At 53.6% G+C, this 12,715-nt stretch overlaps 1 protein-coding gene across 1 annotated transcript in view; it reads left to right on the plus strand.

Moving 5' to 3' along the window:
* The window catches only part of CCDC24 (coiled-coil domain containing 24), a 58,074-nt gene that overhangs the window by 41,457 nt on the left and 3,902 nt on the right, over positions 1-12,715 (plus strand). The window contains exon 6 of the mRNA XM_040360952.1: positions 1,218-1,272. Coding sequence (XP_040216886.1) covers positions 1,218-1,272 — 55 coding nt within the window. The remainder of the gene's footprint in view (positions 1-1,217; positions 1,273-12,715) is intronic.

Consider the following 12,715-nt stretch of genomic DNA (forward strand, 5'->3'; position numbering starts at 1 on the left):
TTTTGCACATATTTCTGATTGGTGGAGCTGTTGAAGCTCTCAGGATGTTCTCCTGATTGGTGGGTCAGTGACCTGAATCAGACGTGTGTATGGCGGGTTTATGGAGGGGTGCATGGTGTGTATGGCGGGTCCATGGTGGGTGTATGGAGGGGTGTATATGGCGGGTGCATGGCATGTGTTTGGCGGGTGTCGGGCCCCTCATTTTAGGCCCCATGACTAGTAATAGAAGGATGAGAATGGCGGCCTGGAACTTCCAGAAACTAGTCAGCAATGGCGTCTCTCCTCTATCTGTCCCGGGAGGTCTGGAGTCTGGATACTGCAAGAGCCGGTACATAATATAGAGAGCCCGGATACAGGGCAGTCTTTAACACTCATTGTTGTGGGGTCCAAGGCAGCTTCCCCTTGAGCCCCCACTGCCCACAAATAGTTGATAAGTGGATTGAAGAGGGCCCAAGAAAATGTGTGCCCCGGGTCCAATCAATATTATAGACGCCCCTGCCTGGATACTGCAAGAGCCGGTACAGTCATAATGTATCCATATGATGGGGTCAGAGATGGCAACATAGTAACAATAATAATCAACATTCTACTATTAATAAATTTTCTAATAGTAATAAAGGGCAGCACAGTGGTGAAGTGGTCGGCACCTCCGCCTAGCAGCACCAATCACAACACTACCTGCATGGAGTTTGCATGTTCTCCCTGTTCCGGTGTGGGTTTCCTCCCACACTCCACGCTGGAGGTATAATTGGTTCCTGTCTGCATTGGCCCCGGGATGTCATGTATGAGATATTGACCCCGAGGAGCCGGCGTAGCGTCACCCCCCCCCCCCACACGTCGGGCTTACACAATCCCGCAGACAGAATCCCACAAAGTAAAAACCGCCACACCCTCCACTCCCGACGTGCGTGATGTCACCAGCTAGGCCCTGCCCAACATGTTTCACTCCCAGTGAGCGTCCTCAGGGCGACTCTCCCGTCTCCTCCTGTCAGCGTGCAGTGTGTCCGGCCCGGGATAAGGAAACATTTACCGATCTCTCCGGAGATGTAAACTGCACAGGATCCTTTCCCAGAAAACTCATAAAGAGGGGAATTGGGCGCGGTGCGGGCTCTGCGATCGGCGAGTGCGGATTGTACAATTAAACCTCCTCTGTGATTGGTCCAATCAGAGGAGCTAAAAATTCCACATGTGAGTGACTCCGACCTTCTTCTTCCCAGATCACTGCTGGAGGAGGAGAGTCAGTCCCTGAAGAGAGAGATCACCAACCTGCAGGTAAGTCACCCCGAGACCCACCACTCACCTGTATGTGTTCAGTGAGAGGAGGGGCTGAGCGACCGTGGGGGAGGGGACATTAGAGTGTAAGCTCCTCTGTACAGAGACTGATGTGACTGTGGGGGGGAGGGGACATTAGAGTGTAAGCTCCTCTGTACAGAGACTGATGTGATGTGGGGGGAGGGGACATTAGAGTGTAAGCTCCTCTGTACAGAGACTGATGTGATGTGGGGGAGGGGACATTAGAGTGTAAGCTCCTCTGTACAGAGACTGATGTGATGTGGGGGGAGGGGACATTAGAGTGTAAGCTCCTCTGTACAGAGACTGATGTGACTGTGGGAGGGGACATTAGAGTGTAAGCTCCTCTGTACAGAGACTGATGTGACTGCGGGGGAGGGGACATTAGAGTGTAAGCTCCTCTGTACAGAGACTGATGTGATGTGGGGGGGAGGGGACATTAGAGTGTAAGCTCCTCTGTACAGAGACTGATGTGACTGTGGGGGGGGGGACATTAGAGTGTAAGCTCCTCTGTACAGAGACTGATGTGACTGTGGGGGGGAGGGGACATTAGAGTGTAAGCTCCTCTGTACAGAGACTGATGTGAGTGTGGGGGGGAGGGGACATTAGAGTGTAAGCTCCTCTGTACAGAGACTGATGTGACTGTGGGGGGAGGGGACATTAGAGTGTAAGCTCCTCTGTACAGAGACTGATGTGATGTGGGGGAGGGGACATTAGAGTGTAAGCTCCTCTGTACAGAGACTGATGTGACTGTGGGGGGGAGGGGACATTAGAGTGTAAGCTCCTCTGTACAGAGACTGATGTGACTGTGGGGGGAGGGGACATTAGAGTGTAAGCTCCTCTGTACAGAGACTGATGTGACTGTGTGGGGGAGGGGACATTAGAGTGTAAGCTCCTCTGTACAGAGACTGATGTGACTGTAGAAGGGGGGAGGGGACATTAGAGTGTAAGCTCCTCTGTACAGAGACTGATGTGATGTGGGGGGGAGGGGACATTAGAGTGTAAGCTCCTCTGTACAGAGACTGATGTGATGTGTGGGGGAGGGGACATTAGAGTGTAAGCTCCTCTGTATAGAGACTGATGTGATGTGGGGGGGAGGGGACATTAGAGTGTAAGCTCCTCTGTACAGAGACTGATGTGATGTGGGGGGGGGAGGGGACATTAGAGTGTAAGCTCCTCTGTACAGAGACTGATGTGATGTGGGGGGGAGGGGACATTAGAGTGTAAGCTCCTCTGTACAGAGACTGATGTGACTGTGGGGGGAGGGGACATTAGAGTGTAAGCTCCTCTGTACAGAGACTGATGTGACTGTGGGGGGAGGGGACATTGGAGTGTAATGTGGGAGGAGTTTTGTTCTAGAATACATTGTAACATATCGGAGAAGAAATGTGATAAGAGATGATTGGAATTTTCTGGTGAAATCGATCATTTCCCGCACCTCCCGTGTCACACTTATCACTCGGATTAGGATGCTGGGGGAGGGGGGATAATGACTTTAGATCTCATTCTATGGATAGGGAGTGCGCTCTGTGCGGTGATGTCGCCCTCTGCTGGTTGCTTCACAGAACAACCTCTTTCTTCCCCGCCTCTCATACACTGAGGGGGTTGATTTACTAAAGGCAAATAGACTGAGCACTCAAAGCTCCACCCAAAAATGGAACTTCCGCTGTCCGGAATCCCCCCCCCTCTTCCGGTGTCACATTTGGCACCTTTCAAAAGGGGGGGGGAGATACCAGATACCTGTGTAATGCAGGTATATACTCCCACTTCCAGGGAAAGATCGTTGCAGTATTTGCAGCGATCTGCGCCATGTCTGGCCCCTCTTTCGTCTTCTGGGAGACGCACAAGTCCCAGAAGACAGCAGGGAACAGTCATGAAGTGCAGCGCGACTCGCGCATGCGCAGTAGGGAACCAGGCTGTGAAGCCGCAAGGCTTAACTTCCTGATTCCCTTACTGAAGATGGCGGCGCCTCCACCCAGGAGCCGAGGGGCGGGATCAGCTTCGGGTGAGGACATCGCGGGCGCCCAGGACAGGTAAGTGTCCGGATTTTAAAAGTCAGCAGCCGCCGTATTTGTAGTATTTTTTTTTTTTCGGGGAAAACCGCTCCCCGACCGCCGCATGCCGATATATGTCGGCAGGCAAATGGGCGTATCTGTATGTCCCTTTGAATTTGCTACCTAGCGCGCCTCGGGAGTGCGCCCGCGGCTCCCCTGAACTCGATGTTCGCGGGCGGCCCGGTGAAGAGAGGCAGAACAGGGGGAAGCCTATGTAAACAAGGCATTTCCCTGTTCTGCCTAGTGACAGTACACTGATATGTATGTCCCCTGTCATCCGGAGCAGCGATCGATGTCATGTCTCTCGTAGCCCCGCCCCCCGCAGTTAGAATCACTCCCTAGGACACACTTAACCCCTTCATCACCCCCTAGTGGTTAACCCCCTTCACTGCCAGTGTCATTTACACAGCAATCAGTGCATTTTTATAAGAAAAAATGTGATACTGCGCTAAACTAACTAAATAAACAACAAATGTAAATATATGTAAATAAATAAGCTGCAACAAAAATTGTGATATACACACAATATAAGATCAAAAACAAAACAAATAAGTTGCGCTAACCATAAGTGAGTATAAATTATCAATTTGATTGATATAATTATAAATAGTGTCCACAAGTATACAAAAAATCATGAATGAAAAAAGTATATAATAAAAAGTTCAATTTTTGAGTGAAATAAATTGTTGAATAAAGTTGTGCCCGTGACTAAACAAACAAAGATCCTCCACCGGTGCAATAAATGTCTATGCGCTTACCAGAAGGGCAAGCAAACAAGGCTTGCAGCTGAAATCCCCCAGCAAGGGTCTTTAACAGAAAACCGCCACTGGAAGTCCGGATGGTGTTCCTCCAATGTAGGTGGATAGATCCGCGATCCAAGGAGCATGAAAGTAAATATATAGGCAACAAATGGTGATGTACCGTAGATAACGAACATAGGCACACCAAGGGAAAGCCTCCACCAAAAAGAATCACCAAATAAGGGGGACTCTTACCAGATATAAGTTATTAGAGAGCTTGTGGCCAAACCCAGCCAGGGCCTTTAGGGGTTAACTCCAAAAAGCATCAACTCACAGGAGCCGTGCAGAGCCCCGCTCGCCGGTCACCTGTGCTACTTCCCGCGCTCAGGGTGACAACCAATTCGAGCTGTTTCAGCCGAAAACGGTTTTCTGTTAAAGACCCTAGCTGGGGGATTTCAGCTGCAAGCCTTGTTTGCTTGCCCTTCTGGTAAGCGCATAGACATTTATTCATCTATTGCACCGGTGGAGGATCTTTGTTTGTTTAGTCACGGGCACAACTTTATTCAACAATTTATTTCACTCAAAAATTGAACTTTTTATTATATACTTTTTTCATTCATGATTTTTTGTATACTTATGGACACTAGTGCATTTTTATAGCTCTGATGGCTGTATAAATGACAACGGTCCCAAAATAGCGTCCAAAGTGTTCGATGTGTCCGCCGCAATGTTACAGTCACGATAAAAATCGCTGATCGCCGCCATTACTAGTAAAAAATATATATATATTAATAAAAATGCCATAAAACTATCCCCTATTTTGTAGACGCTATGGCCCAGATTCACAAAGCACTTACGCCGACATAAGTGCCAATGTGCGCCGGCGATGTGTGCGCCAGACCCACAAACAGAGATGCGCCTAAAAACAGGCTACACCCCGCCGACGTAGCTTGCTTACGCCGGCGTAGGGTGGGCGCACATCTAGGCTGGGCACATGGTGCCGCTCCCATTGATTAGCCATCCAAACATGCAAATGAGGGCAATACAGCGATTCACGAACGTACGTGAGCAGGCTGCGCGAGATGCGCGTAAGTTGTACGTCCGGCGTAAAGTTATTCCCCATAAAGGAGGTGCAACCCGGCAACAGACATGCTCAGGTCTGCACCAGGGAACAAAAGCCGGCGTATTGTGCGTTGGACGTGTGTCTGGCTGGGCGCAGGTTACGTTCACGCCGTACGCAGTGATCCGGCGTAGCTTAGGCAGTTGTGCCGGCGTGGTTGTGAGCAGGTGCATAGGGGTGCGTCCACGTCACGGCGCATGCGCAGTTCGTAATACGTACCTGTCTGGCGCTCGGCCCATCATTTGCATGCGGTCACTCCCACTTCCACCTACGCCGACGTGCGCCTTCGAAACTCACGCCACGCTGGCGCAGCGTTGGGAGCACTGGCTTGCTGAATGCAATGCTTGCCTCTCTGTGCTGCGTTGATGTGGCGTACAGTGTGTGCTCTACGGCGGCGTAATGTGAGCCTTGCTCTCTGTGAATCTGGGCCATTAACTTTTGCGCAAACCAATCAAACGCTTATTGCGATTTATTTTATTTTTTTTACCAAAAATAAGTAGAAGAATACGTATCGGACTAAACTTTTTTTTTTTTTTTTTTTTTTAGATATTTTTTGGGGATATTTTGTAGCAAAAAGTAAAAAATATTGCTTTTTTTTAAAAAAAAATTCGCTCTATTTTTGTTTATAGCGCAAAAAATAAAAACCGCAGAGGTGATCAAATACCACCAAAAGAAATCTCTATTTGTGGGGGAAAAAGGACGCCAATTTTGTTTGGGAGCCGCGTCGCACGACCGCGCAATTGTCAGTTAAAGCGACACAGGGGCCGAATCGCAAAAAAGGTCATTGGGCAACCAAATCCTCCGGGGCTGAAGTGGTTAATTGCCCCTCCCCCATGGCTCCCCCTTTAACCCTTTCCTAGCCATAGTCTTACATCACGCTTGTATAGACACAATGGGGGTGATGTACTAAAGGCAAATAGACTGAGCACTTTGCAGTTGCTCCAAAGCTTAGTAAACGAGGAAAAGCTCTGCTGACTTCCATCATCCAATCATGTGCAAGCAAACACTGGGCTGGATTCAAGTAGAATTGCGCTTTTTTTTACGGAGGCGCAGGGCAACGTTTTTGCCCTGCGCCCCCGCAAATTTACTGCGCTGCCCTTAATTCATGGAGCAGTAGCTCCGTAAATTGCGTGGGCGCGCCGGCAAAATGCCCGGCGTAAGCGCGCGCAATTTAAATGATCCCATAGGGGGCGGGAATCATTTAAATTAGGCGCGTTCCCGCGCCGATCGTAGAGCGCATGCTCCGTCGGGAAACTTTTTCGACGTGCATTGCGGCAAATGACGTCCCAAGGACGTAATTTGCTTCAAAGTGAACGTGAATCACTTACGCAAACTACGTAAATTTCAAATTTCGCAGCGCGGGAACGACGGGTATACGTAACATTGGCTGCCCCTAATAGCAGGGGCAGCCTTACTCAAAAAACGCCGTACGGAAACGACGTAACTTGCGTACGCAGGGCTCGCGCAACGTTGTGAATCGGCGTTAGTATGCAATTTGCATACTATACGCTGAGCACAACGGGAGCGCCCCCTAGCGGTCAACGCAAGAATGCAGCCTAAGATATGTGGGTATAAGAGCCTTATGTCGCGCAGATTTTAGGCTGCAGTCGGCGTAACGAGGTTCCTGAATCAGGAGCATTTGTTACGCCGGCGCAAGTAAGCAATTGCGCCTGTGTAACTTATGGTTACACAGGCGCAATTGCGTCTTGAATCCAGGCCAATGTTTTTATAATTTTCCCTGCATGTGAAGCTTCTCTTCATTTCCCAAGCTCTGGAATCTCTGCACTTTGCGCGGTGCACAGGCTGTTTGCCTTTAGTAAATCAGCCCCGTTGTATTTTGTCTTCCCTGGTCCCCCCTCCCCCGTCCCCGTGTGATAATGATATTCAGTGATATTCAGTCCTCCATTTTTTCGCTCCCCCGCCGTCTTTTGTTGGGCTGCCACTATGACAATGTGCCTTGTATATGGCGCCCTCCAGTGGTGAATTGTGAACACTGCTGGTCCTTCCATCTTCTCCCTTCCGGGTTCACGCCGTCTGGCTGTTTGAATGGTCGGGCTGCAATGACATCACCCCCACGCATGCGCACGGGAGCCACAATCGTGGCACATCTCTCTCTGCACTGATGACGCAGTCAGTGATCGCTGAGACACCTGATGTAGGGGAGCACTGTGATGAGGACACCTGATGTAGGGGAGCACTGTGATGGGGACACCTGATGTAGAGGAGCACTGTGATGAGGACACCTGATGTAGGGGAGCACTGTGATGGGGACACCTGATGTAGAGAGCACTGTGATGGGGACACCTGATGTAGGGGAGCACTGTGATGGGGACACCTGATGTAGGGGAGCACTGTGATGAGGACACCTGATGTAGGGGAGCACTGTGATGAGGACACCTGATGTAGGGGGGGGCACTGTGATGGGGACACCTGATGTAGGGAGCACTGTGATGAGGACACCTGATGTAGAGGAGCACTGTGATGAGGACACCTGATGTAGGGGAGCACTGTGATGGGGACACCTGATGTAGAGAGCACTGTGATGGGGACACCTGATGTAGGGGAGCACTGTGATGAGGACACCTGATGTAGGGGAGCACTGTGATGGGGACACCTGATGTAGGTGAGCACTGTGATGGGGACACCTGATGTAGGGAGCACTGTGATGAGGACACCTGATGTAGGGGAGCACTGTGATGAGGACACCTCATGTAGGGAGCGCTGTGATGAGGACACCTGATGTAGGGGAGCACTGTGATGAGGACACCTGATGTAGGGGAGCACTGTGATGAGGACACCTGATGAAGAGGAGCACTGTGATGGGGACACCTGATGTAGGGAAGCACTGTGATGGGGACACCTGATGTAGGGAGCACTGTGATGAGGACACCTGATGTAGGGGAGCACTGTGATGAGGACACCTGATGTAGGGGAGCACTGTGATGAGGACACCTCATGTAGGGAGCGCTGTGATGGGGACACCTGATGTAGGGGAGCACTGTGATGGGGACACCTGATGTAGGGGAGCGCTGTGATGAGGACACCTGATGTAGGGGAGCACTGTGATGAGGACACCTGATGTAGGGGAGCACTGTGATGGGGACACCTGATGTAGGTGAGCACTGTGATGGGGACACCTGATGTAGGGGAGCACTGTGATGAGGACACCTGATGTAGGGGAGCACTGTGATGAGGACACCTGATGTAGGGGAGCACTGTGATGGGGACACCTGATGTAGGTGAGCACTGTGATGGGGACACCTGATGTAGGGAGCACTGTGATGAGGACACCTGATGTAGGGGAGCACTGTGATGGGGACGCCTGATGTAGGGAGCGCTGTGATGAGGACACCTGATGTAGGGGAGCACTGTGATGGGGACACCTGATGTAGGGAGCGCTGTGATGAGGACACCTGATGTAGGGGAGCACTGTGATGGGGACGCCTGATGTAGGGGAGCACTGTGATGAGGACACCTGATGTAGGGGAGCACTGTGATGGGGACACCTGATGTAGAGAGCACTGTGATGGGGACACCTGATGTAGGGGAGCACTGTGATGAGGACACCTGATGTAGGGGAGCACTGTGATGAGGACACCTGATGTAGGGGGGGCACTGTGATGGGGACACCTGATGTAGGGAGCACTGTGATGAGGACACCTGATGTAGAGGAGCACTGTGATGAGGACACCTGATGTAGGGGAGCACTGTGATGGGGACACCTGATGTAGAGAGCACTGTGATGGGGACACCTGATGTAGGGGGAGCACTGTGATGAGGACACCTGATGTAGGGGGAGCACTGTGATGAGGACACCTGATGTAGGGAGCACTGTGATGAGGACACCTGATGTAGGGGAGCACTGTGATGGGGACACCTGATGTAGGTGAGCACTGTGATGGGGACACCTGATGTAGGGAGCACTGTGATGAGGACACCTGATGTAGGGGAGCACTGTGATGAGGACACCTGATGTAGGGGAGCACTGTGATGAGGACACCTGATGTAGGGGAGCACTGTGATGGGGACACCTGATGTAGGGGAGCACTGTGATGAGGACACCTGATGTAGGGGAGCACTGTGATGAGGACACCTGATGTAGGGGAGCACTGTGATGGGGACACCTGATGTAGGTGAGCACTGTGATGGGGACACCTGATGTAGGGAGCGCTGTGATGAGGACACCTGATGTAGGGGAGCACTGTGATGAGGACACCTGATGAAGAGGAGCACTGTGATGGGGACACCTGATGTAGGGGAGCACTGTGATGGGGACACCTGATGTAGGGGAGCACTGTGATGAGGACACCTGATGTAGGGGAGCACTGTGATGAGGACACCTGATGTAGGGGAGCACTGTGATGGGGACACCTGATGTAGGGAAGCACTGTGATGGGGACACCTGATGTAGGGAGCACTGTGATGAGGACACCTGATGTAGGGGAGCACTGTGATGAGGACACCTGATGAAGAGGAGCACTGTGATGGGGACACCTGATGTAGGGAAGCACTGTGATGGGGACACCTGATGTAGGGGGGGCACTCTGATGGGGACACCTGATGTAGGGGGGGCACTGTGATGGGGACACCTGATGTAGGGGGGGCACTGTGATGAGGACACCTGATGTAGGGAGCACTGTGATGGGGGACACCTGATGTAGGGGGGGCACTGTGATGGGGACACCTGATGTAGGGGAGCACTGTGATGGGGACACCTGATGTAGGGGAGCACTGTGATGGGGACACCTGATGTAGGGGAGCACTGTGATGAGGACACCTGATGTAGGGGAGCACTGTGATGGGGACACCTGATGTAGGGGAGCACTGTGATGGGGACACCTGATGTAGGGGAGCACTGTGATGGGGACACCTGATGTAGGGGAGCACTGTGATGGGGACACCTGATGTGGGGGGAGCACTGTGATGGGGACACCTGATGTAGGGCAAAGAGGAGGCAGTCCAGACATGGGAGCCCATGGTGTCAGATGGGGCCCCAGCTATGTAGGACAAGAGAAGCTCCTGTACTGATTGGGCAGAAACGCATACATAGCCTTCCTTACTGCAGAATATGGGCCCCCCCACCCTCAGACTCCTCATCGTCCAATCAGCGGCTCATGGACGGACAGAGCGTCTTGTTCTCCTCTGGTCCCTGACAGGCCATTAGAAATGATGGGTCCCCTATGATGCTGCACTGAGGTGGCTCCCATTGGGCCAGTAAGGGAAGCCCATTGGATCAGTGGGGGAGTCCATTGGGCCAGTAGGGGGGGGACCATTGAATTAGTAGGGGGGAGCCCGTTGGGTAAGTAGGGGGGGTCCATTGGGCCAGTAGGGGGAGCCCATTGGGTAAGTAGGGGGGTCCATTGGGCCAGTAGGGGGAGTCCATTGGGCCAGTAGGGAGGGCCCATTGGGCCAGTAAGGGAAGCCCATTGGATCAGTAGGGGGAGCCCATTGGGAAAGTAGCGGGAGCCCATTGGATCAGTGGGGGAGTCCATTGGGCCAGTAGGGGGGGGCCATTGAATTAGTAGGGGGAGCCCATTGGGTAAGTAGGGGGGGTCCATTGGGCCAGTAGGGGGGGTCCATTGGGTCAGTAGGGGGAGTCCATTGGGCCAGTAGGGGGGGGGGACCATTGGGTCAGTAGGGGGAGTCCATTGGGTCAGTAGGGGGAGTCCATTGAGCCAGTAGGGGGGTCCATTGGGCCAGTAGGGGGGGTCAGTAGGGGGAGTCAATTGGGTCAGTAGGGGGGGTCCATTGGGTCAGTAGGGGGGGTCCATTGGGTCAGTAGGGGGAGTCCATTGGGTCAGTAGGGGGAGTCCATTGGGTCAGTAGGGGGAGTCCATTGGGCCAGTAGGAGTCCATTGGGCCGGTAGGGGGAGTCCATTGGGCCGGTAGGGGGGAGTCCATTGGGCCAGTAGGGGGGAGTCCATTGGGCCAGTAGGGAGGGCCCATTGGGCCAGTAAGGGAAGCCCATTGGATCAGTAGGGGGAGCCCATTGGGAAAGTAGCGGGAGCCCATTGGATCAGTGGGGGAGTCCATTGGGCCAGTAGGGGGGGACCATTGAATTAGTAGGGGGGAGCCCGTTGGGTAAGTAGGGGGGGTCCATTGGGCCAGTAGGGGGAGCCCATTGGGTAAGTAGGGGGGTCCATTGGGCCAGTAGGGGGAGTCCATTAGGCCAGTAGGGAGGGCCCATTGGGCCAGTAAGGGAAGCCCATTGGATCAGTAGGGGGAGCCCATTGGGAAAGTAGCGGGAGCCCATTGGATCAGTGGGGGAGTCCATTGGGCCAGTAGGGGGGGACCATTGAATTAGTAGGGGGAGCCCATTGGGTAAGTAGGGGGGGTCCATTGGGCCAGTAGGGGGGGTCCATTGGGTCAGTAGGGGGAGTCCATTGGGCCAGTAGGGGGGGGGGACCATTGGGTCAGTAGGGGGAGTCCATTGGGTCAGTAGGGGGAGTCCATTGAGCCAGTAGGGGGGTCCATTGGGCCAGTAGGGGGGGTCAGTAGGGGGAGTCAATTGGGTCAGTAGGGGGGGGTCCATTGGGTCAGTAGGGGGAGTCCATTGGGTCAGTAGGGGGAGTCCATTGGGCCAGTAGGAGTCCATTGGGCCGGTAGGGGGAGTCCATTGGGTCAGTAGGGGGGAGCCCATTGGGTCAGTAGGGGGGGTCCATTGGGTCAGTAGGGGGGAGCCCATTGGGTCAGTAGGGGGGGTCCATTGGGTCAGTAGGGGGGGTCCATTGGGTCAGTAGGGGGAGTCCATTGGGCCAGTAGGGGGAGTCCATTGGGTCAGTAGGGGGAGTCCATTGGGTCAGTAGGGGGGTCCATTGGGTCAGTAGGGGGAGCCCATTGAGTCAGTAGGGGGGTCCATTGGGTCAGTAGGGGGGTCCATTGGGTCAGTAGGGGGAGTCCATTGGGTCAGTAGGGGGGGATCCATTGGGTCAGTAGGGGGGAGTCCATTGGGCCAGTAGGGGGGTCCATTGGGCCAGTAGGGGGAGTCCATTGGGCCAGTAGGGGGAGTCCATTGGGCCAGTAGGGGGAGTCCATTGGATCAGTAGGGGGGTCCATTGGGCCAGTAGGGGGAGTCCATTGGGTCAGTAGGGGGGGATCCATTGGGTCAGTAGGGGGGAGTCCATTGGGCCAGTAGGGGGGTCCATTGGGCCAGTAGGGGGAGTCCATTGGGCCAGTAGGGGGAGTCCATTGGGCCAGTAGGGGGAGTCCATTGGGCCAGTAGGGGGAGCCCATTGGGCCAGTAGGGGGAGTCCATTGGGTCAGTAGGGGGAGTCCATTGGGCCAGTAGGGGGAGTCCATTGGGCCAGTAGGGGGAGTCCATTGGGTCAGTAGGGGGAGTCCATTGGGTCAGTAGGGGGAGCCCATTGGGTCAGTAGGGGGAGTCCATTGGGTCAGTAGGGGGAGCCCATTGGGTCAGTAGGGGGAGTCCATTGGGCCAGTAGGGGGAGTCCATTGGGTCAGTAGGGGGGGTCCATTGGGCCAGTAGGGGGGCTCACGCTGGGTATAGGGGG

Source organism: Rana temporaria, chromosome 7, assembly GCF_905171775.1.
Source record: "Rana temporaria chromosome 7, aRanTem1.1, whole genome shotgun sequence".
Lineage (NCBI taxonomy): Eukaryota > Metazoa > Chordata > Amphibia > Anura > Ranidae > Rana > Rana temporaria.